This window comes from Dendrobates tinctorius, unplaced genomic scaffold (genome assembly GCF_039654945.1).
Source record: "Dendrobates tinctorius isolate UK_male_01 unplaced genomic scaffold, ASM3965494v1 ptg000005l, whole genome shotgun sequence".
Lineage (NCBI taxonomy): Eukaryota > Metazoa > Chordata > Amphibia > Anura > Dendrobatidae > Dendrobates > Dendrobates tinctorius.
In genome coordinates, this window is record NW_027361673.1 from 23,803,046 (window position 1) to 23,827,833 (window position 24,788).

Below are 24,788 nucleotides of genomic sequence, written 5' to 3' on the forward strand. Positions count from 1 at the left end.
TAATGCTGATCTTTATAACTCACCTAATACTACACGGTCACTCAAGGAGGATAGCCTGCCCCCCCAGCAATTGGGAAGAAAGGAGACTTCAGAGTTGTAAGCTGCTCAAGAGACAACTTAAGATGAACCCTTTAAAGGGAATGCTATTGACCTGCAGTTATGGAGTAAATCTGCAGATTAATATTGTTGTGAAGCTGAACAGCGCCCGCACGTAGACCCCCGCTACCTGGAGGAGATTAACTTTAACCCCTCCTCCACCCCGGCAGCATCCTGTGTTCAGTCACGGGGGTAACACCAGCATGAGTTCAGTCACTGCTTTGTGTATAGAGAGCGGCGGCTGTAACCACACCCTCGCTTGGACTGACCGTCAGCTCTAATGATGGGCAGGCTTGCTGTCAGTCAGAGCTGGGGTGCAGACACGGCCATCATTCTCTATACACAGAGCGGCAACTGAGCCAGTGCTGGTGCCGCACCTGTGACTGAAACCAGAATGCTGCAGGGGGGAATCAAGTAAATTTCCTGGCAGTGTGGGTCTAGGTGCCGGCGCCGGGCAGCTTCACAACGCATTCAATGTGCAGATTAACGCGCATATCTGTAGGTTAATTGCATTTTTTGTAGGTGACAGGCTCCCTTTAATACTTTTTTCCGGGCAACATATTGCTACACTCAGCTTGGCATTCATACTATGTCGTGCAAATATTGCATTTGGCCTTTAGTAGGACGTAAGCAAGTGATGATGTGTTGTTTTTTTTTTCTTCCCTACTTTGCCAATACTTTTGACTTCACACACAAGTAAAGGTCAATTTGAGCAATACAAGCTGGAGATGCTTGCTGTAGCTATTATAGCAAATCGAATAGCAGGAAGAGGAGTTTTTTTAGTAGTTTTTGATTGATTTGTGTCATATCTATTTTACCAAAGGAAAGAAGCAATTAGTATCTTGTAAAATGAATTTACCGTAATAATCTAAAACGAAGTGCGCCTCAGCCAACGAAACCAACATCTCTCTGTAGTGAGTCTGCCCTGGAGGATGCACAGCCATTGGTATTGAGATCTTCAGGAGCCATCAAATGTTCATTCCTGGAGCACATTGCCTCCATTTTTCACAAGCTGAGAAATAATGGGTAAGAGATGAGCTGCATACCCTCGTGAGATGATTGTCATATGCACAGCCCTGGAAATGACTTTGGGTCTTACTGAGCCCATTGGTATCATGTAATTATCTCATGGGGTGTGTAAACATTGTGTCTCCCCAGGATTGGGTGTTTGGATAAAACCAATGCACATAGTATGAAATATGCTGGGAAATTGACACCTCACAAAACAGGAAATGTAAGAGTCTGTAAAAAGTAGCGCATGGGAGACCGAGGCAGATGCAGCTGGAGTCCAATTCATTATGGTCTTATGTGGAGGGGAATGTGTATATTCTCTGCAGTCTTACCTTTGGGACATGGAAGCTGTGAATATTTATATTTTAACTGGCGTTTCGGGTGCTTCGTTGGGTCTCATACGTATTATAGATCAGTATTATGTGTTAAGTAAAAAAAAGTCTTTGTAAATGAGCAAAATAGCTAAAATTCCTTAATCATTCCATTCATAGAAGTTTCTTCTTTCTTTTGGCTTCTTATGCATTATTATTACAACTTGTGCACAGGGCTGTGGAAATCAGTAACCCAACTTCTGACTCCACAGCACTGGTCACTACTGAGTATGTACAGTTAGGTCCATATATATTTGGACAGAGACAACATTTTTCTAATTTTGGTTCTAGACATTACCACAATGAATTTTGCACAAAACAATTCAGATGCAGTTGAAGTTCAGATTTTCAGCTTTCAATTGAGGGTATCCACATTAAAATTGGATGAAGGGTTTAGGAGTTTCAGCTCCTTAACATGTACCACCTTGTTTTTAAAGGGACCAAAAGTAATTGGACAGTTGACTCCAAGGTTAGTTTATGGACAGGTGTGGGCAATCCCTTCGTTCTCAATTAAGCAGATAAAAGGCCTGGAGTTGATTTGAGGTGTGGTGCTTGCATTTGGAAGGTTTTGCTGTGAAGGAAACAATCGGTCAAAGGAGCTCTCCATGCAGGTGAAACAAGCCATCCTTAAGCTGCATAAACAGAAAAAAACCCATCCGAGAAATTGCTACAACATTAGGAGTGAGAGAAAACTGAGCAGAGCTCCAAAAAAGCGACTATAAGTCCAGAATAAAGTCAAAAAAGTTTTATTTTAATTAAGACACATCCAGATACAAATGGGGGGGGGAGTGGGCGATAAAGTGCGAAACCGCACACTGCATGGATAAAAAAGGATTGCTGTACAACCAGAACCTATGCAGTAACAAGGCATACATAAAGTTACTAAATTATCACATAGTGCATGGCAATGTATGGCAATTAGGAATAGGCCGCCAAACAGTATATATGTAGATATATATCTCTTTATACCAGCTCCATCCATCAAGTAAACAGCTAGATACACAGATCATTATCAAGTAGCAGGTGACCATTCACCATGGTTAGACAGATATATGATGCCTAAGAAGCATAGTAATAAGAGAGGAAGCATAAATTACCTAATGAAATGGCGGGCAGAGGCTCCAGCAGTCAGCAATCCACCCAAACGATCGTTGGGGTGGATTGCTGACTGCTGGAGCCTCTGCCCGCCATTTCATTAGGTAATTTATGCTTCCTCTCTTATTACTATGCTTCTTAGGCATCATATATCTGTCTAACCATGGTGAATGGTCACCTGCTACTTGATAATGATCTGTGTATCTAGCTGTTTACTTGATGGATGGAGCTGGTATAAAGAGATATATATCTACATATATACTGTTTGGCGGCCTATTCCTAATTGCCATACATTGCCATGCACTATATGCACTTTGTGATAATTTAGTAACTTTATGTATGCCTTGTTACTGCATAGGTTCTGGTTGTACAGCAATCCTTTTTTATCCATGCAGTGTGCGGTTTCGCACTTTATCGCCCACTCCCCCCCATTTGTATCTGGATGTGTCTTAATTAAAATAAAACTTTTTTGACTTTATTCTGGACTTATAGTCGCTTTTTTGGAGCTCTGCTCAGTTTTCTCTTTAGGTAGTTTGCGATTGTCCTTATCGTCCATATATTTTCTGTCTGCTATTGAATGATTATGCTGATTTCTTGATATTTAAAATGCTGACAGCTGTCAAAGGTACTTTTATTTATAACATTAGGAGTGGCAAAATCTACAGTTTAGTACATCCTGCGAAAGAAAGCACTGGTGAACTCATCAAAGCAAAAAGACCTGGGCGCCCACGGAAGACAACAGTGGTGGATGATCGCAGAATAGTCTCCATGGTGAAGAGAAACCCCTTCACAACAGCCAACCAAGTGAACACTCTCCAGGAGGTAGGCGTATCAATAGCCAAATCTACCATAAAGAGAAGACTGCATGAAAGTAGATACAGAGGGTTCACTGCACGGTGCAAGTCACTCATAAGCATCAAGAATCAAAAGACTAGACTGGACTTTGCTAAAATAAATCTAAAAAAGCCAGCACAGTTCTGGAAGAACATTCTTTGGACAGATGAAACCAAGATCAAGCTCTACCAGAATGATGGAAAGAGAAAAGTATGGCAAAGGCATAGTACAACTCATGATCCAAAGCATACCACATCATCTGTAAAACACGGCGGAGGCAGTGTGATGGCTTGGGCATGCATGGCTGCCAGTGGCCCTGGGTCACTAGTGTTTATTGATGATGTGACACAGGACAGAAGCAGCCGAATGAATTCTGAGATATTCAGAGCCGTACTGTGTGCTCAGATCCAGCCAAATGCAGCCAAACTGATTGGTCGTCGTTTCATACTGCAGATGGACAATGACCCAAAACATAAAGCCAAAGCAACCCAGGAGTTTATTAAAGCAAAGAAGTGGAATATTCTTGAATGGCCAAGTCAGTCACCTGATCTCAACCCAATTGAGCATGCATTTCACTTGTTAAAGACTAAACTTCAGACAGGCCCACAAACAAACAGCAACTGAAAACCACTGCAGTGAAGGCCTGGCAGAGCATCAAAAAGGAGGAAACACAACGTCTGGTGATGTCCATGAGTTCAAGACTTCAGGCAGTCATTGCCAACAAAGGGTTTTCAACCAAGTACTAGAAATGAACATTTTATTTACAATTCTGTCCAATTACTTTTGGTCCCTTTAAAAACAGGGTGGCACATGTTAAGGGGCTGAAACTCCTGAACCCTTCATCCAATTTTAATGAGGATACCCTCAAATGAAAGCTGAAAGTCTGAACTTCAACTGCATCTGAATTGTTTTGTTTAAAATTCATTGTGGTAATGTCTAGAACCAAAATTAGAAAAATGTCTGTCTAAATATATATGGACCTAACTGTACATAAAGTGCAGCACAGATTCATCTCCACAGCACTGCCTCACTACTGAGCCTGTACATAAAGTGCAGCACAGATTCATCTCCACAGCACTGCCTCACTACTGAGCATATACATAAAGTGCAGCATAGATTCATCCTCACAGCCCTGCCTCACTACTGAGCCTGTACATAGAATCATAGAATCGTACAGTTGGAAGGGACCTCCTGGGCCATCTGGTCCAACCCCCTGCTCAAAGCAGGATTCGCTAAATCATCCCAGTCAGATGTCTGTCCAGCCTCTGTTTGAAGACTTCCATTGAAGGAGAACTCACCACTTCTCGTGGCAGCCTGTTCCACTCATTGATCACTCTAACTGTCAAAAAGTTTTTTCTAATATCTAATCTGTGTCTCCTCCCATTCAGTTTCATCCCATTGCTTCTAGTCTTTCCTTGTGCAAATGAGAATAAAGTTGATCCTTCTACAATGTGACAGCCCTTTAGATATTTGTAGACAGCTATTAAGTCTCCTCTCAGTCTTCTCTTTTGCAAACTAAACATTCCCAAATCCTGCAACCTTTCCTCATAAGACAGGGTTTGCAGACCGGTCACCATTCTGGTCGCTCTTTTCTGAACTTGCTCCAGTTTGTTGATGTCTTTTTTAAAATGTGGTGCCCAAAACTGGACACAATATTCCAGATGAGGTCTGACCAAAGAGGAGTAGAGGGAAATAATGACTTCACGTGATCTAGACTGTATGCTTCTGTTAATACATCCTAGAATTGCATTTGCCTTTTTTGCTGCTGCATCACACTGTTGACTCATATTCAGTCTGTGATCTATTAGTATACCCAAGTCTTTTTCACATGTGCTGTCACTTAGCCCTATTCCTCCCATTCTATATATGCTTTTTCCATTTTTATTGCCCAGATGTAGTACTTTGCATTTCTCCCTGTTAAAAACCATTCTGTTTGTTGCTGCCCACTGCTCCAGTTTATTTAAATCTTTTTGAATCCTCTCTCTCTCTTCTCTAGTATTAGCTATCCCTCCTAGCTTTGTGTCATCAGCAAATTTAATCAGTTTACCCTCAATTCCTTAATCTAAATCGTTGATAAAGATGTTGAACAATACAGGGCCCAGGACAGAGCCCTGTGGTACCCCACTTGAGACATTCTTCCAACTGGATGTGCAGCCATTTACGACCACTCTTTGGGTCCGATCACTAAGCCAGTTATGAATCCACCTAACAGTTGCCTTGTCCATTCCATACTTAATCATTTTTTCAATAAGGATTGTATGAGAGACTTTGTCAAATGCTTTGCTGAAGTCAAGATATACTATATCTACAGCATTTCCTTGATCCACCCAATCAGTGATACCGTCATAGAAGGAAATTAAGTTAGTCTGACATGACTTATTAGTTACAAACCCATGCTGACTCTGTTTAATCACTTCATTCTTATCCAGGTATTGACATACATGTTGTTTAATAATTTGTTCAAAGATCTTTCCTGGTATAGAAGTCAGACTCACCGGCCTATAGTTACCTGGGTCCACCTTCTTCCCCTTTTTGAAGATAGGAACAACATTTGCTCTTCTCCAGTCTTCTGGCACTTCTCCTGTTCTCCAAGAATTTTCAAAGATTATAGAGAGGGGTTCAAAAATTTCTTCTGCTATCTCCTTCAGTACTCTGGGGTGTAATTCATCTGGACCTGGAGACTTGAATTCATTTAGGCTAGCTAAGTGTTTCCTCACTATCTTTCTGTTTATAGATATCCTGGATTCTTCTATTCCCTTAATAGGACAGTGAATAACAGTTGATGTTACATTTCCTTTCTGAGAGAAAACAGATGCAAAATAGGAATTTAAAAGTTCAGCCTTCTCAACATCCTGTCTTACCATTTCATCATTTTCATCCTGTAAAAATCCTATAGCATCTTTGACTTTTCTTTTACTTTTGACATATCCCCAAAATCCTTTATTATTGCTTTTGACATCTCTTGCAAGCCTCAATTCATTTTCAGCTTTAGCTAATCTGATTTGTGCCCTGCAGGTTCTGCAGACAGCATTATATTCTTCTTTAGATATGCCTCCCTCTTTCCATTTTATAAACATTTTTTTCTTCCTTTTTAGCATGTGCTTAAGTTCTGTGTTCATCCATCCTGGTTTCCTTAACTGCTTCCTATTCTTCCCTCTTTTCGGAATTGTTAACAACTGTGCTTTGAGAATTTCATTTTTCAAGATTTCCCATCCTTCCTGGACATTTTTGTCTTTAAGGATATCCAGCCATTGGATTCCTCCAATTCTCTTTCTGAATCCCTTAAAATCTGCCTTTCTGAAATCTAACCTTGACGTCTGAGTCTTCACAGGTCTTCCGCCTCTAGTTATCCAAAATTCTAAAATAGCATGGTCGCTACCTCCTAGGGTCCCAGCCACTTTTACCTCCTCAACCATTTCCTCCCTGTTTATAAGGATTAGATCCAAGGTAGCAGTTCCCCTTGTTTTCTCCCTTACCTTTTGGAAGATAAAGTTGTCAGCAAGAGAGGATAAGAATTTCCTTGACCTGTTAGTTTTGCCTGAGAGAGATTCCCAACAAATGTCTGGATAGTTGAAATCTCCCATGACAACTATGTCATATTTTTTGGAGAACTTGGCCATTTGATGCATAAAGAGTTCATCCATAGCTTCAGCTTGCACAGGCGGCCTGTAGTAAATGCCTACAATGGTGTCCTTTCCATTGTTCTGTCCTTGTATTCTTACCCAAACAGTTTCCACAGAACTCCCAGTCTCTGAAGCTTCAATCTCTGTGCAGATATACGCGTTTCTAACATACAATGCGACACCCCCTCCTCGTTTATCAAGTCTGTTTCTTGCAAATAAGTTGTATCCTTCTAGTCTTGTATTCCAATCATGTGTATTGTCCCACCAAGTTTCAGTGATTCCAATGACATCATATTTCTTTTCCTGTGTTAGTAGTTCCAATTCTCCTTGTTTGTTGCCCATGCTTTGTGCATTAGTATAGAAACATTTTAGTTTGTGATTGGTTTCTCTTTCTCCAATATTTTTATTAATTAGATTCTTTCGTCTTTGTTCTTCCTTTCCACTTCTAATAGCAGAGTTCTCAATAGCATTTGTCAGGTGTATGGCTTTTTCTGGTCTTTTGCTTCCCTTCCCATGTTGTTCTAGTTTAAAGCTCTCCTTACAAGTGTAGCAAGGCGACTTCCAAATACATGCTTACCAGTCTTCGTAAGGTGCACCCCATCTCTAGCAAGTAGTCCATCGTATAAGTAGTTCACTCCGTGATCCAGAAATCCAAATCGTTGCTGACGGCACCATCGACGTAGCCAGTTGTTCACCTGCAGAATCTTATTCCACCTCCTTGTTCCATGGCCATCCACTGGGAGGATGGAAGAGAAGACCACCTGCGCTCCCAGTTCTTTCACTTTCTTGCCTAAGTCTTCAAAGTCTCTGCAGATGGTTTCCAGGTCGTTTCTTGCAGTGTCATTTGTCCCCACATGTAGTAGCAGGAATGGGTAGTCATCTGTAGGTCTGAAGAGTCCTGATATCCTGTCAGACACATCTTTAATTTTTGCACCTGGAAGACAACACATTTCTCGAAGTAATATCCGGTCTGCAGATAGCGGCCTCAGTTCCTCTCAACAGGGAATCCCCCATGACCACCACTCTCCGTTTCTTCTTCACAACATTTTTCTTTCTCCATCCAGGAGGACTCTGAAGGCGTACAAGGTTGCTGCTTGTTGGTAAAGTCTTATCCTGATGTATTTCTTCATTGTTTTCCTGCGTGAGAGCCTGGTACTGGTTTCTGAGCAGTATGGGTGCTGACTGCCTCCTGATCCTCCTGCTTCTCTGGGTCACATGTCTCCATTCCTCTGTTTCTTCAGGTGCACTTCGAATTTCTTCTCTTTCTGTAACATGAAGAGAGAATTCTGCTCTGTCCAAGAACTCTTCACCTTCCTTAATGATCTTCAACGTAGCCAACCTCTCTTCGAGATTTTGCAACTTTTCCTCCAACAGGGACACAAGCTTGCATTTGTGGCATGTGAAGTTTGGCTTTTCCACTGGTAAGTCTGTGAACATGTAGCAAGAAATGCAGCTCACCAAATGGCTCCTGGCCTCTTCCATCTTGAGTTTTCTTAAAAACGATGAAAGATGAGCCCAAATTCGCGCGCCGATTCCGATTTCCTCTTTTCAGCTGCAACGGCCAAAACCCAGTGATCGTTGAGCTCGCGGAGACTCTTCACTTATCCCAGAAGGCACTGGGAATATGCAAATGATCTCCTCAAGACTCTTCCCCTGGTTTTCCGATTTCCTCTTTTCAGCTGCAACGGCCAAAACCCAGTGATCGTTGAGCTCGCGGAGACTCTTCACTTATCCCAGAAGGCACTGGGAATATGCAAATGATCTCCTCAAGACTCTTCCCCTGGTTTTCCGATTTCCTCTTTTCAGCTGCAACGGCCAAAACCCAGTGATCGTTGAGCTCGCGGAGACTCTTCACTTATCCCAGAAGGCACTGGGAATATGCAAATGATCTCCTCAAGACTCTTCCACATAAAGTGCAGCATAGATTCATCCTCACAGCCCTGCCTCACTACTGAGCCTGTACATAAAGTGCAGCATAGATTCATCTCCACAGCACTGCCTCACTATTGAGCATGTACATAAAGTGCAGCACAGATTCTTCTCCACAGCACTGCCTCACTATTGAGCATGTACATAAAGCGCAGCACAGATCCATCTCCACAGCACTGCCTCACAACTGAGCTTGTCCATAAAGTGCAGCACAGATTTATCTCCGATCCTTAGATCAGGAACAGGACAGACATTTATAGGATATTTCATAACTTTCCCAAATTCTTAAGAAAACATTTACAGCACCGCCTGCATTGAACTACTGAACCCAATTTATTATTTTTGGAGTCTGAGTCTGTTCATTTTATACCAACTCTGACCACCAAAAAGGACATCGACTCCACAACCCTGCTTGTGCAGTGCATGACTAGTGCAAAATAAAGTGGGAATCACTACACTACTGAAGCCTTAGGCTATGTGCACACAGTGCGTTTTTGATGCTTTCTTGCGGAATTTTTTTTTCCGATCGGAAATTGTCCAAAAACGCTATGGAATCCTTATGCATGCTTATTCAATGACAATCCAGAAGTGTTGTGCACATGATCAGTAAATTTCCTTAAGTATTTGCAATACATTTTTTTACTGCAGCATGTCAATTCTTTTTGCGATTCTGCAGCATTTCTGCATCCATTGACTGCAATTGAGTCAGTCAAATCCACAGCAAAAGCGCAGGTATGAAAATTGTTTGCGGAGTTGCTGAGTTTTTTGCATCTTATGGTATTTACCACACTGTCATCTGTCTGACAACATGGGAAACACCGTCACGGAGGTTCTGATCGGCGGTAATGCTACCGCTGGTCAGACTGTCAGTCAGAGCGCTGGGGGGTGATGCTATCAGATGTTAGCGTGACCTGCAGGCATGGGCTAATGAGACTACAGCTCCCATCAGGCTATGTCTGCTGTCACTGATAAGTGACAGCAGGTGCCACTGATGGGGTGACGTAGTCTCATCTGCTGGCGCCTGTGCTCAGTTTAAAAAAAAAAAAAAAAAAAAAATTACATACGTAGTCCAAATACCAAACCCCTGACGCCCTCGTCTCCTAGAAATAATGTAAAATAATAAAACACCTTATATTCACCTGTCCACCATAGTCCAGGTAATCGGTGTCCCACGGCGATCTCACGTGTAGAACAGTCACATTGGGAGATGTAACCGCTCCGGTGCTCTTACTTACGGCACCGCTGTGTGAGAACTTTCCCACGCAGCAGTGGTGCCGTAAGGAAGATCACTGGAGCTGATCAGTTGATGAACTCCGGTGAACTCACGGCAGCACAATGATACACTCACGGGAGATAATCGCTCCCGCAGTGTATCACCGGCTGTATTTTAGAGCAGTCACATCACTGATGTGACTGCTCTCAAAGTGATCAGGATAGTCGTGGAACATTGTGTTTCCTTCTTGACAGACAGGTGAGGAATATTGTGGTTTATCTTATTTTTGTTGCAAGAGAAGTTGCCTTTGGTGGATTAAGTGTTCGGTGAGTATGGTTTAATTAAGATTATTAAAGGAATCTGTGTCATTATAGCAAATAAAGGACTTTATTCTGGGTGTTTGTGTTTTTATACAATATCACTATGGGGTTACGAACGGGTAGGTGTCTTATAGACGCCTCTCCATTACTAACTTGTTGGCTTGATGTCACCTGTCAATGCAAAGGGGGACTGACAGCTCGCTCTCCATTGGGGCTGGTTGTCAGTCAGGGACATGACAACTACTTAAAAGGGCAAAGAGAGCCTAATACTAACAATGTATACGTTACACACTCTTAGGAGTAGGCAACCAACACTGCCTGCCGTAAAAGTTATCATGCCTGGAAGTCCCCTTTAAGTGTTTAGCTTACTCCAGAGCAGGATTCACAGCTACATTGCCATACAATACCCTTCATGCTGCTGAGCAAGTGCTACACAGTCATGGAAAGAGGGAATCCACCTGTGTACAGCGTATGGGAGAAATCGCATCAGTATCCAAAGAGCCTGCAGAAAGGGGGCGCAGTTACAGCTGCCACAATGTATACTCAGAGTAGTGACTGATCCCACGCTGGCACTGCCCTCGTGACTGAAACCACCAGGATGCTGCAGGGGAAATAGTTAATTTTCTCCATGTGGTGCTCAGCTATGTGCCGGCGCAGGGCAGGTTAGTAACGCTATTAACCTGCAGATTAACCCCATATCTGCAGGTTAATGACGTTTTTTTCTGGTGACCGGTTCCCTTTAAGACCGAACAGCCCCTTTTTAAGTTTTATATTTGCTTGTACTGTTGATTTTCCACAAAGTTTGATTAAATTATAGTGATCATTTCCAGCCTATTCTGTGTCTTTCTTTTTTTTGTCACGATTTGAAATATTTTAGTATATCTGATCACATTGGGAATGTCACGTTTTAAAGTGAAAGCCCTTGAATACAGTGATTATTTTGGTTTCCCTCGGTAGATGTAAGCAGTTCCTTTTTATGATATTGACTTTGTGCCTTGTGGAGAGACTATTCCTGTTTTGGTGACCCTACCGTACATAGACATTCAATTTGTCTTGTCTGTAATCTGATATTTTTTTAACATTTACTTTTTTCTGTCAAGTGAAAAAAAAAAATAACGGCATAAAATCTGCCCGTTACGCCATTGGTGGTTTACAATGTTGTTCCTTGCCCCGGGATAGAACACAGAAAACCTCTCCTGGCAATCAATCTGTTGTGCGTTAAGATATTTGATTCTGGCACGTCACTCGCGACGTCTGCCCGTGCCCATTCCTGTCGAGCCCTGCACTCACTGAAATGAAAAGTCATGACTGATCTTCAGAAATTGGCTGAAACATCACCAGCAATGTGGACTCGCCAGCAATTCCCACTCTTCCCAATTTGCTTACTTGACAGAGTGATCTGTATCAATTTGAATGAGCGCTGTAAGAGTTCAGTTCTGTGTCCAGGATCTCGGTGGAGATTCACGGTCTTAAATTATATTGAGCTCCACTTTAAATGAAAGGTTGTTACTCACAGGAATACTCGGTGTCATGAGTTAAATGACATGTGTTACATTTTGATCATGTTAATTGTTTATAGCACCGATGTATTTTATAGTGTATCGCTCACATAAGTCTTTAGCAGAATACAATTTCATTATGTCCCACAGCAGACCATCGTCTGGCAAAAATAAATTCTGTTAAGGTTGGATTGTTTTGTGAGAGAGACATACACATATACACCATCTGTATATATTGTGTTGTAAAACTGTATCTTGATTTGCCATGTAGATCTCTATGCTTATTTGTAGAATTGCTCTGATCATTGGCCACTTTCTGGCCAATCATAGTCTTGGTGCTTGTGTGCTAATAGTATTCGAGCACACCGAAGACGCTATGTGTGTGTCCCCGCGGCTGCTTATCTTGCGGCTGTTCGACAGCCGCAACACATGCAGGGATTGCGTAAAAAACAGGCGTGCTCAAATAGCACCACACAAACGCTCATCACTACGAACGTGTGCCAGTGATCCCTGCCAGTTTTCATGCAGTGCTTCAGTTGTTTGGGGTCACGCTTGTAAGCACTGCGCATGTTTGGCCATTGAAATTGCATTATAATTACTGTATTTACTCTAGTGTAAGCTGAGGCACCTACTTTTGCCACGGAGAACTGGGTAAGCTTACTGACTTGAGTATAAGCCAGGCATACATTGTCCCCTCATCCCAGTCCTGGTATGCATGGCTTCCCCATCCCTGTCCTTGTATACATGGCCACCCCTATCCCTCACTGCATGCCTCCCCCGTCCCTTTTTGCATGGCACCACCATCCCTCCCTGCATGTATGTTTTCCTCCTCCCGTCCCTGTATGCATGGCTCCTTATCCCCTATCCCTGTTTGCATGTTTCCTATTGAGAAAAAAACAAACATCCTACTCACCTACCTGCGCGCCCTGGGTGCTGGCAATGCATCACGTTCCGGCCGCTGGCGTCTGCAGCTCTTCCTGCCGAGCGATCACATGGCCCCGCTCATTAAGGTAATGAATATGCGCTCCACACCTATGGGAGTGGAGAGCAGTGTATATTCATTACCTTAATGAGCGGTGCCACATGACCGCTTTGCAGGAAGAGCTGCAGGCGCCGGCCGCTCCCCCTCCCATACCTGTAAATGAAGATGGAAATAACCCTTTACGTGCACATGTCAACTCAACTGTTTCTTGTGTCGAGAGCACTGTAGTGGTTAGTGCACTTGCGATGGCTCATTAGAGGGGTCTCCATGGATAGCAGGGCACTTCTGTCTGAGGGGCCCTCAGGCTCATTAGGTTGAACGATGGTAATACTGAAACGGCTTCAAACATTGTAGTTCTTGTTGCCTTCTATAGTCGCTCATACATGTATGGCGATAGAATGCATGTTCCTTCTTGGAATGTTATTCCAGCAAAAGATCATTCATGGATGAAAGACTGATTTTATTTGGGAGTGGAAGTGGGATTTTATTTTGTTAGGATGCGAGAAGGTTTAAAATTGTAGCAGCAATTTTTCATTTTTTTTCAAGGAATTTTACAAAACTTACTTTTTTTTGGGACCTATTCAGTTGTGAAGTGACTTTGGGGGACCTATATGTCATAAAATCCCCAAAAGTGACACCATTTTAAATGTCTCAACTCAAAGTATTCAAAACTGCTGTTAGGTATTTTAGTAACCATTCGGGTGCTTTTCAGGAATTAATACAAAGTGGCATGCTAGGAAGGAAAAATGTTATTTTTACCACCTAAATGTCGCTAACTTACGGACAGGCCGCTATAGCCGGCAGACGCTAAGGCCATTATATGGCCATGAATTGCCTTGGCAAACATCAGGACCACACAACCATGTTATCAGGGTGTTGATGGGGCAAAAGAGGGAGCCCCCAACACTTTGTTAACCATTTATATGCCGTAGTCACTATTGACAGCAGCATGTAAGGGGTTAAAAAGCTATGGTTGGCGCCAACACCAATCAAGCCCGATACAGCAGGTGTCGGCCATAGTGTACAGTCGGGAGCTGATGCATTTTCGCGCTATTGTCTGATACTTGAGGTCAGTAAAAAGACTTATTGGTGGTCACTAACCAACTTGGAGTGGGAGCAGGCTGCAGTTTATACCTTTTTAATTTTACTGACTAAATCACTATTGAGCCAAGTGTCGGGTAATTTAAAGTAAAACACTTTTTATAGTCAGAGAAGCAAGCAGTGCGCCAAAACATATGTCAGTAATAGTAATGTTAGCAGTCTATGTAGGAAGAGCGCAGCGGGTGGTCCGGAGCGCAGCTCTCCTGGGATTTTAGAAGAAATGAGAATCTTGTGGTTTTCAGTTTTCTGCCAGTACCTGGGCTTATCTGCCTGACTAGCGAATGCAACATAATTGCTTCACAAATAGAGCGGAAAAAATTAATTACCTGTGACTGGAAGGACTGATGAGCGGTCTTATCTCCAAAAGACATTCAATAAAGACCATAAACTCCCTGAAGGCTTTTAGTTTACTCTGGGATAAGTTCACTTGTTTGCACGTTCTTTTTCTGCTAGATTTAAGATTTGGTGTGATGCTACGTGCTGCATATAGTGTGACGGATTAATAGGCCGTAACCTCTATTGCCTGATCTTCGCCTCGAATATCCTCCATTTGTGGGTGCTTGCCATCTACGTGTGGTCACCAACATCTCCCTTGGCCTGTAAAATGTAGGGGGACACTCACTGCATTACAGGGACCGTGTATGGCAACTTACGGATTGTTTTCTTTTGATCACTAGTAATGTTATTAGATGGAATGCTATTAGGGGAGTATGTTCATGCAGCCGATCAGTCAGACATGAGATGTAAATACTCTGACAGCTGTAACGTCTCTGCGTGTAAGTAGGCTGGTGGTGCACATGCTACTAGGAAAGCATTCCTCTGCAAGACGTCACACATTGAAACATGGCAACATTTCTGTATGCATCCATGATCTCAAAACCCTCAAGGTGCTTCTATGCAATACTGGAGGTGCAGAAAGGAACACAGCTGTGTACATTAGAGGTTATGACTAGGCAATTGCCTCAAGCATCCCTGAAAATGCAGGTCTTGTGGGGGGGAGGGGTTACCTATATGGAATCATAGCATGTTAAGAGTTGGAAGGGACTTGTCATTGTATCCAACACCCTGCTCCATGCAATCCAGCTGATTGTGAGAAACTGATGCGACAGATCCGTTTTTTCGCTGGATCCGACTGCCCTACCTGGTAATAATAATTGGAACATGCTCATTTTTAAAAAACTGAGTCTGTCGCTGGATTCCATCATTTGCGGACAGCGACGGATCCTGCGCCCATAGGCTTCCATTATAGCCAATGACGGATGGTGCTGGATCCGTCGCTGTCCGACTTTTCGACGGAGACAAAAAATGTTAGTTTGTCCGTCGTCTCCGCCCGACGGACCCAAAATTTCCGACGGATCCAGCGAATGACGGGCGAAACGTGAGGCCATCTGTCGCAATCCGTCGCTAATACAAGCCTATGAGAAAAAAAATGGATCCAGCATCACACTGGATCCGTTTTTTTTTTTTTTTCTAAAAACGACGGATTGCAACTGATGGGGAAAAAAACTGTGTGAAAGAGGCCCAAGTCTCCTCTTGGCCTTTTATATTGAAATCTAAACATTCCCAAATCCGTTAACTGTTCCTGTATGAAATAGTTTGCAGTTTGCTCACCATCCTGGTGACTCTTCACTGAACTTGCCCCCTGTTTTCTATGTCAATATGCAGAGGTTAATATCAAAACAGGCCCCCAAGGAAGCTGGCGACCAGAGAGCAGTTGATGGTGATGTGAGTGCCTAACGCTAAGTGGATCAAAACGGTTTTGGCAGTACAAGAGGGAACTGCCCAACGCAGATGCCGTATTTAGTTTACTTTTCCATTTTGTGCAGACTGCTACTCTACTTGATTTGCTATTTGTATGATTTCTCTTTTTCTAGCGTGGGTTGGACAGGGGGTCATCTATCGCTCTGGCACAGTCTTGGAACAGAATTCTGTTTGGATTGAGATGTTCCAAATTTTTAAGAGGTGAATGCTAAATAAATATGGTTCCTCTTTGAACTATCCAGGTGCCTTTTGAAATAGATTAGCATAGAGTATAAAGGAAATCTATTTACAGTGCATTTGGCTATGAGCCTCCTCCACCTTTTGGAAAAGGGAGGCTGGTGCAAAATTTAAAACGGTCACAAAAAACTGATTTCCTCAAGTCACCCCTTTTATGTCCTAACTTTTATGGACTGTCAGGTGAAATCCAAGTCGGCCAAGCTAAATATCCTCTGTACAAATGTCAGTTGCAGTCGTTTCCTTTTGGCGTTTATCACAATACCAAGATAAGTCAACATTTCTGTCTTGCCCACACTCTCTCCTGCCAACAGCTCTTTGTGTAGTTGCCTTCTAGATTCCGGTGATCCATGCACTGGTCCTCCTGTGCCGCTGCTAGATTTTATACAGGCTTTGACTGATGAAATCTTTTAATGTGCCTGGAATTCTCCATGAATGCTTTTCCTGTAAAGAATCCATCACTCGTACTTAAAACCCTGCCAACAAAACCATTGTCAGGTCCTAATGAAAGACCTTCGGACTTCTTTACTAAAGCTTGAAGAAAGCAGATGCTGAAGGTCACGTCATCCGCTCATGCAAATACTTGTTCTTACAGGAAGTTCATCATTAACTGGAGCCCGGTGGTTAATGGAGTTGAGCTTCTGCCTTTTGGTTTACGTGGAAGCTAGATCTGACATGAAGAATTGGTTTTAAATTCCTTGGTTATTATGCTGCGCATTCTCAAGGGCCTAAACGAACAATGCATTTACACTGCCCGATAATAGGGAATGTGTTCCTGATAATCATGGCTGCCGATCACCCGACCAGCAAAATTTAGTTTTAAGCTTGCTTAAAATCTGTCGTCGGCAGCATCGTCCTTTGTCGTGTCCCATTTACAATCTATGACAAGGGTTTTCCAGGAAAAGAAGAAAATAAGGAAGGGAATTGTTATAAACTAACTCGCAAATTCATTTAATTAACAGATCACACTTGTTTTGTATAGGGGGGGTAATCATCATGGTATTAAAATGGCCACCTCTTTGTTTCATTGAGGGAATCCTGTCCTGGAAACAGCCGATGCTTTCTGCTGCGCTCCACGGCTTTCATAGCTCCAGTAGAAGTGCACTTATTTTGCTGTTGCCTACTTATGGTCAAACGAAAGTATGGAGGGCACCACTATGCTATATTATGTTAGAAAGGGGTTCCCCAAAAGCATGCTAGAGAAAACTAGGGATGAAGAAGGCAACATGCCCACAACTTGGGAACACCACAAAATGTAAAATCGATGACAATGTTTATTGATTACAAAGAACACATGCAAAGAAAACACCGCACAAATTCCATATAAATATTTACAAACAAAACATGAAACTTGGTCTAGTCATGCCATGTGATAAGGCAATCACTCGCCCACACAGCTAAGATACAAAAACAGGCTCAAAGTAAATGACCATAACAATTAATGTATATTCAAGATGTGCAGTTCCATGGTATTAATGGAGCCACCCAAATATAACTATTCACAATACCATATGCTAAGGTGACACCAGGAAAGGAGGCTAGTCCACTCAAAATGACACATGCTGGACAAACCAGCCAGTAGAGACCAAAGTAATTGCATCAAGTATATGAAAAAATAGCTGATCTTTCAGGGGCAGATAGTTGTCAGCTTATCCTATGGTGCATTTAGTTATATTTATTGTAATCAATAAACATTGTCATCTATTTTACATTTTGTGGTGGTCAAGTTGTGGGCATGTTGTTTTCTTCATGACTGCTTATGGCCACCGCAGTCAGATGTTCTCTTTAGTGGTATACGTAAACTATTAGCAAAGCCACAAAAGAAGACTAAAAGCCTCCAAAAATTCAAATTAAGCAGAAAAAAAAAGGCAGCATCGCTTACCTGCCCAGATCTTAGAACAAATGCACTACTGGGTGCAGCCAGCCCATATAGCAAGATGTTAGCAACACAGGTGCAAAATACTAGATCAGCAGCCACTCTCCACCTACCCATTCCTGGAGGGGGTGACTGCCCGGTATACAATTGCACAATAAAGGCCCGCATAGAGCGTTGTTCACACAAGGATACTGCGTAGTGTCTGGTTCACAGCCTATTAGTCATGCCCCTACTTTTCGATTAGGCGGGCTGGCCAGCACACTCTCATTGCATCACAGTGTGAACACCCTCATGCGAGACCAGACTTGTTTGGGCACGGCTGCACCCCGAAAAATATAGTGCAAAAATAGTGAGGTATTAGCTGATGCATGTATTTTGGCCAAAATACGCAAGCTCACAAGCTTGCGAGTCCTAACACTAAACTATTAGCAAAGCCACAAAAGAAGACTGGTGCAGCCAACCCATATAGCAAGATGTTAGCATCGTAAACTAGTATTGATTTTTTTTTTTTCCCCTCTTTATGGCACATTTGGCGCGCCCCACAGAATCTCTGTGCCCCAATTGAAGTGGTGAGCCCTCGTTTGATCACGTGGTCAGTGGCCTCTATTCTGCTTCCCACAGCAGCACCACCCAGATGGACATTGAGTGGGGTTTTCCTGTCCTATTAGTAAGGCCTCAGATGTCAATATTTCACATGTGTTCTTTCTGTGGCTTTCACAGAATACTGACCCATTATAGGCTGTGGACATGGTCACGTTTTTTTTTTTTTTTCCCCATTGGCCATTTTTCTTGTGTAAAAAAAAAAATTACCCATTCAAATCAAGGGGTTTGTTGGGGAAAAAAAAAGTAGTACACATTGCCATTCATGTTTCATCAAAGTGCTGTCCAATATTTTACTGGTAGGGAAAACTTTTTTTTTTTTTTGTCTTATGGGAAAAAAGGTAAATCTTTAACAGCTCACCAAATCAAAGATCTTTTTCTTCATCCCTGAAAGTGAAGATGAAAGTTCTCCAAGATTCTTTCCATTTTATTTCATCCGTTCCATTTTTTTTTTTCTTCTTCAAAACAATATTTTGATACATACAAAAGGCTGCGGTGATAAGTCATCTGAGTTGTGTTGGTATCTGTGCAGGATATAGAGAGTGCAACGTATTCTATTCTGTCTTGCCTATAACTGACTTTCTACTCTTTATGGTTCACTAATATTAGGCCGGCTTCTAGTTTGGGGCTTCTTTTTTGTCCTGACAGAATGGCTTGCTGATGCAATGTATTCCTAGCATTTGAGAGGTTGTTTCACACATGTATGACTTCAGCCTATATACTTGGTATGGAAGAAATGTAGAATACAGCGACTTTGCCCTGACGGGTCAACTGCAGCAGGCGCCAGAGTTTAGAAAATGACAGTATTTGTCAAGCTCTGATGACCGTGCGTTCTGCTATAGAAATGAAGCCTTTACCGTTCAGGCCAAATAATGGTATTCATTCTGCTCCCAAACTAGGTAGAAAATGTCTTCTCCGCTACTCGGGAGGAATACTTATTGGTCCGAGCCCCAAAATGGTTCTGCGAAAAGCATGGCTCATAATATCTCTCTATTCTCTTATTTTCTTCTTCAAAATTCCTGTTTGCTCCGGGCGTGATGAGTCATTTGAAGTGACTGATGGCCATTGAGGTTGTTCTCTATGGCTCACACATCACTACAGCTCACTAATGCAACTATTGAAGCACAATGAGGTCCACTAATGCGGTTAGAAGCCTTGGTTCCTGACTACCACTATAGTGCTCACCTGTTCTGTAGCACCGTACAGCGAAAGGCCCTGTTCACATTGGTTCACCCCTGTGGCAACATCTTTCTCGTTTCCTCTTTGCTCATGTGCACCCCGAATCTAAACTCATTGGAAGCTAGTTTAAGCCATCACTGGATTTCTATTTCAACTTGACAGTTGTCCATGTTCCCTCTACACAGCCGCAAGCCGCACATGATCCGTTTATGCCTAGTGGGACATTTGTTGCTTATCGTTCTGGGCTTCTCATCCTCATTCGCTTCTTATCTGGATGCAGATGTCAGCTGAAGTTTTGTGCGGGTGTGTTTGTTTTTTTTTTTTTTTATTCTTTAGAAACCTCGTTTTTTTTAATCTTCCTATAGATCACATAGAAGTTTTCTGTCCTCGCATCCTGTTTGGCTGTCTGTTTGGCTGTCTTGGTGACAGCTTGTCGTTTGATCTGCAGAACCTTGGCTGAAGGTTAAAGGGGTTGTCAAACACTATATATTTTAAGCGATAGATCATAGAACAAAGCTAAGTTTTACAATTAGATGACTAAAAAAAAAAATGTTCCTGTGCTGAGATCTTAAAAACGTGTCCCTGCTGTATACTACGTAAGGGCTGTGCCTGACCGTGCAGGAACATGGTCTGACCGTACCACAGTTCCTGGCCAGTGGAGGAAGAATTAAGAGATTATACAGACATCACAGTCAGGGCTGTGGAGTTGGTAAGCCAAACCTCCGACTCCTCGATTTCCATGACTCCGACTCCACGACCCTGATCACAATGACTTGCATTTGCTGCTTCCTGTTTTATCACAGGAGTGAGCGTTTCTGCTGCATTTCCAGTCTGCTGGGCGCATTCTAAATCAGGTTGGTGAGGTAGGAGCTTCAGAGCCACTGAGCTCATAAGTCACTGATTTGCTTTCATGAGTTCAGAGGGCTGAAGAAATCCTTGATCATGTGATAAAGTATCCAGGGACACGTTTTACCTCACCGAACACCGCAGCTTTGAGCCCGTGTTGTCCTTTCTGTATACTTTATTTTTTGCCTCGAGATGTGGCAATAATCCTGCATGGTTAGAAACGGCCTTAACACAGTACATGGCTGGGGCACTTTACAGTATAAGATTTTATCACAGCACAGGAACTTTTTTATTGATTTTTAACACATTCTGTTGTAAGTCTTATTTTTATTCCATGATGTATTCATTAAAATGTTATTTGTGTGACCACTCCATTAAGAACCCCTTCTCTTTTATTTTCCTTATTTCATCTGGCCTGTTTGACTTCTTCTTTAGTGCACCCCCAGCTGTTACATTTGGGGAAGTCTCGGGTGGTCACTGCAGCGTGTTGTAGGAATTTATAAAAGGGGTAGATGAGCTGTTGGCGGTGCCTTTTGAGCGTGATAAGCAGAATCGCAACCATCATATATAGAATCCTAGGTATTTTATAGTATTTCAGTTGGTTCTAATCTCGTCAACCGCTGCGCATAACCTGGTTATGGCAAATGCATGTTAATAGAGGAAGGTCTATCAAAGTCATTAATTTTAGTCCAGCATTTGTTGTGACTGCATTTATAATCGTAGACTGGATGTGGCTGTCTTGGATTTGAGAAATTGTCTATTTTCAGTGGAATGTATGACACCTGCTGCAAAAAAGAAGACTTGAGGGGAGACTTAATAGCTGTCATTGTAGAAGGATCATCTTTATATTCTCATTTGCACAAGGAAAGACTAGAAGCAATGGGATGAAACAGAGTAGGAGACACAGATTAGATATTAGAAAAAACTTGTCACTCAGTGATCACCCTCACTGTCGAACAGGCTGCCACGAGAGGTGGTGAGTTCTCCTTCAATGGAAGTCTTCAGAGGCTGGACAGACATCTGTATGGGATGGTTTAGTGAATCCTGCTTTGAGCATTGGGTTGGATCAGGAAAAACCCAGGAGGGCCCTTCAAATTTTATGATTCTATGCATATGTGCCAAATGAGGGGTCTTACATTGCGGACTACTACAGTGGGTAGGAGTTGTATTCTGGCAGTGCTTAGACTGAGGAGGTACAGGGGTGACATCTACCGAATGCCGTTTGATATACATGTAGAGAGCGCAGCTGGTGCATATCCATGCTTGCATGTGACTGGGAGATGAGTGTGGCTACAACTTCTGCTCTGACAAGTGTATGTCAGCATAGATGGGAAATGGCTCATGTTTTCTGATACAGAATTACGGGGCCATGTGTTTGCCCCGTGCTGAGTAAGTCTTTGCATGCTCAATGTTATAAAAGTATTCTTCCCATTCAACAGATGAAAATTAATACCGCCACTCTGCTTTGTATGTGCACATGCCATAAGATGACATCGATTGTTGTCTTTATCACAAATGACATGTTTGACATCTGCTTATAAAGGGCTGATTCAGTCGTAGAGCTTTAAGTCCTCTGTGCTTTTTACAGGTTCAACTACAGATCAACACATCATCTAGCATCCCACGGGTTTTATGAATTTTTAAATTGGTTTGATGAAAGAGCATGGTATCCACTGGGAAGAATAGTGGGTGGCACGGTAAGTGTCTTGACTCTATTTGCTGTGTTTGAGAGAATGCTTTATTAGGTCTATGTTTAGCATTGATTGACTCCTGTAATTTTCGGCACCACCATGCCGCTGCACCCTCATGCCGCTGCACCCTTACATTGTGAAAACCACTAATCTAGGTTAAAGCTGGATTTTGATTGACATTAGCACTAGTCAGCTAATGTAAAATTTCACATCTGCTAGATATATATATATAAAAGCTTTTATGCTGTTTAAAAAGGGGTTATTCCACAATCTAACCACAGCTAAGCACTGTACTTGGCATTGTTTGGCAGACCCGGGAGGTGTGGTATTTCTGTTAGTAGGGCTGCGCAAACCTGAAAGATAATTATTTTTTTTTTTTTTGCAAGTATGTTTAAATCCAGAAGAAATGTTTTGGGATTTTTCAATTACCGTATATACTCATGTATAAGCCGAGTGACAGCGGGTGACAGAAGCAGGAGCTGGCGGCTGTGGCTAAAACCTGTGCCGCTGCTAAAGAGAAATTAATATTCATCTCTCTTATAGCGCCCACAGTGACAGCTCCAGCCGCCGGCTTACAGAAGACCTCATACTCACCCTTCAGTGTTCCCTCACAGCATCTCGTTGGTGCCGGCAGCTCTTCCTGTGGTGAGCGATCACGTGACCCCCTCATTAAGGTAATGAATATGCACGCCTCTCCACTCCCATAGGGGTGGACTGCATATTCATTACCATAATGAGCGGTGCCACCTGACTGCTCAACACAGGAAGAGCTGCTGGAAGCCGGAACCAATGAGATGCTTCGGGGGGCACGCTGGAGAAGGGTGAGTAGGATGGTTTTCCCTTTTTTATAATATGAAGCATGCATACCAGGATGGTAGGGGGAGAGCGACGGGGGGAGCCACGCATACCGGGAGAGCGACGGGGGGAGCCACGCATACCGGGAGAGCGACGGGGGGAGCCACGCATACCGGGAGAGCGACGGGGGGAGCCACGCATACCGGGAGAGCGACGGGGGGAGCCACGCATACCGGGAGAGCGACGGGGGGAGCCACGCATACCGGGAGAGCGACGGGGGGAGCCAAGCATACCGGGAGAGCGACGGGGGGAGCCACGCATACCGGGAGAGCGACGGGGGGGAGCCACTCATACCAGGATAGGTACGGGTGGGGGGAAGCCACGCATACCGGGACAGGGGAGTCATGCATACCAGGACAGGGATGAGGGGACAATGCATACCCTGTTTGTACTTGAGTCAATAAGGTTACCCAGTTTTCCGTGGCAAAATTAGGTGCCTCTGCTTATACTTGAGTCGTCTTATACTCGAGTATATACGGTAAATTTGAATCTACCGGAAATGGGTTAAAAATAAACTTTTATTGCCTCTTCATGGCCATTCAAATGCATGTCCCTCTGCTCCCTACCCCATTCTTCTATTGGTTCCTCTTCCTACTCTCTCCAGTGTTGTAGCGGGCATCATTGCTGGCTGCGTCGCACTAGTAATGGGGGGTGCGATGCAGATTAATGACACATGGTCATGTGAGTTGTGATGTGTGTTGTTAATATGTGGTATTCCACAAGGCCGGGGCCTAGTTAGTTGGGTCACCCTCCAGGAGACCAGTTGGGGACACAAAAAAGTGCTGAGCCAATAAGAGAACTGGATGGAAATGGCACTAGTGTCACAGGTATATGGAGGGGCCAGGGAGCGGCAAGAGACCACGGCATCAGGCACTGTGCTATGTTGGTGTTTTATAAACAAGGATAACAAATGTTCGCTTTCTTTACAGCTGTGACAGTAGAACAAACTATTATTTTGTTTCTACTTTTGCTCTAAAAAATTTTTTTTTTTTTTTTTGCGCAGGAAGACGTTCTTCTTTCTTTGTTTTCTTTTGGGAAGTGAAAGCAATGAAGAAAATTTTAATTTTGTCATTGAGATTTTGACATGTTCTCCAGGGGTTTAGATGTAATTTTTGTATTCTAGATATAGTGATACCCCTAGCGATAACAAGAGCTGGGCTCCCGTGTCTCTCGTTTCTATGCAGCTGCTGTTGTTTGCCATCATATTAAGTCTGTGGCTGCTGCCACGTTCACACTGAGGATAGCAGATATGTTTTGACTGTGGGACAACATCTTTAATTAAATTTAACTTACTGCAAGAAATGTGAACTAAATGAAAATGACAAATTATAAATGTTTTCCTGATGTTAAAAATCTTAACTGCAGTTATGTGCTGAATTATGAAAGACTTTGGATCATTAGGTGCCACATTAAAGAAATGTCACCAAATCTAGAAGAGCGGACAATAAGCACATCTCGCATAGTCCATGCATAGAAGAAGTGGGCCAAGTTGCCTCCAGACACCAATTTTCTGTAGAGGGAAAAAAGTTCTGGCAGGTTAAAATCTAACATGTCCCCAAATTGGACACACGGGCTAGATTCTTCAAAGCTTTTACAGCAAAATCCTGGCGTAAAACAGTTTAAAAAGCCAAGGCCATTTCTCCAAGCTCCAGCAAAGTGGGCAAAGCTAGGA

General features: G+C 42.9%; 1 protein-coding gene across 1 annotated transcript in view; it reads left to right on the top strand.

Moving 5' to 3' along the window:
- Window positions 1-24,788, top strand: part of STT3B (STT3 oligosaccharyltransferase complex catalytic subunit B) — a 136,343-nt gene that overhangs the window by 34,763 nt on the left and 76,792 nt on the right. Inside the window, exon 2 of the mRNA XM_073568658.1 lies at window positions 22,159-22,267. Coding sequence (XP_073424759.1) covers window positions 22,159-22,267 — 109 coding nt within the window. The remainder of the gene's footprint in view (window positions 1-22,158; window positions 22,268-24,788) is intronic.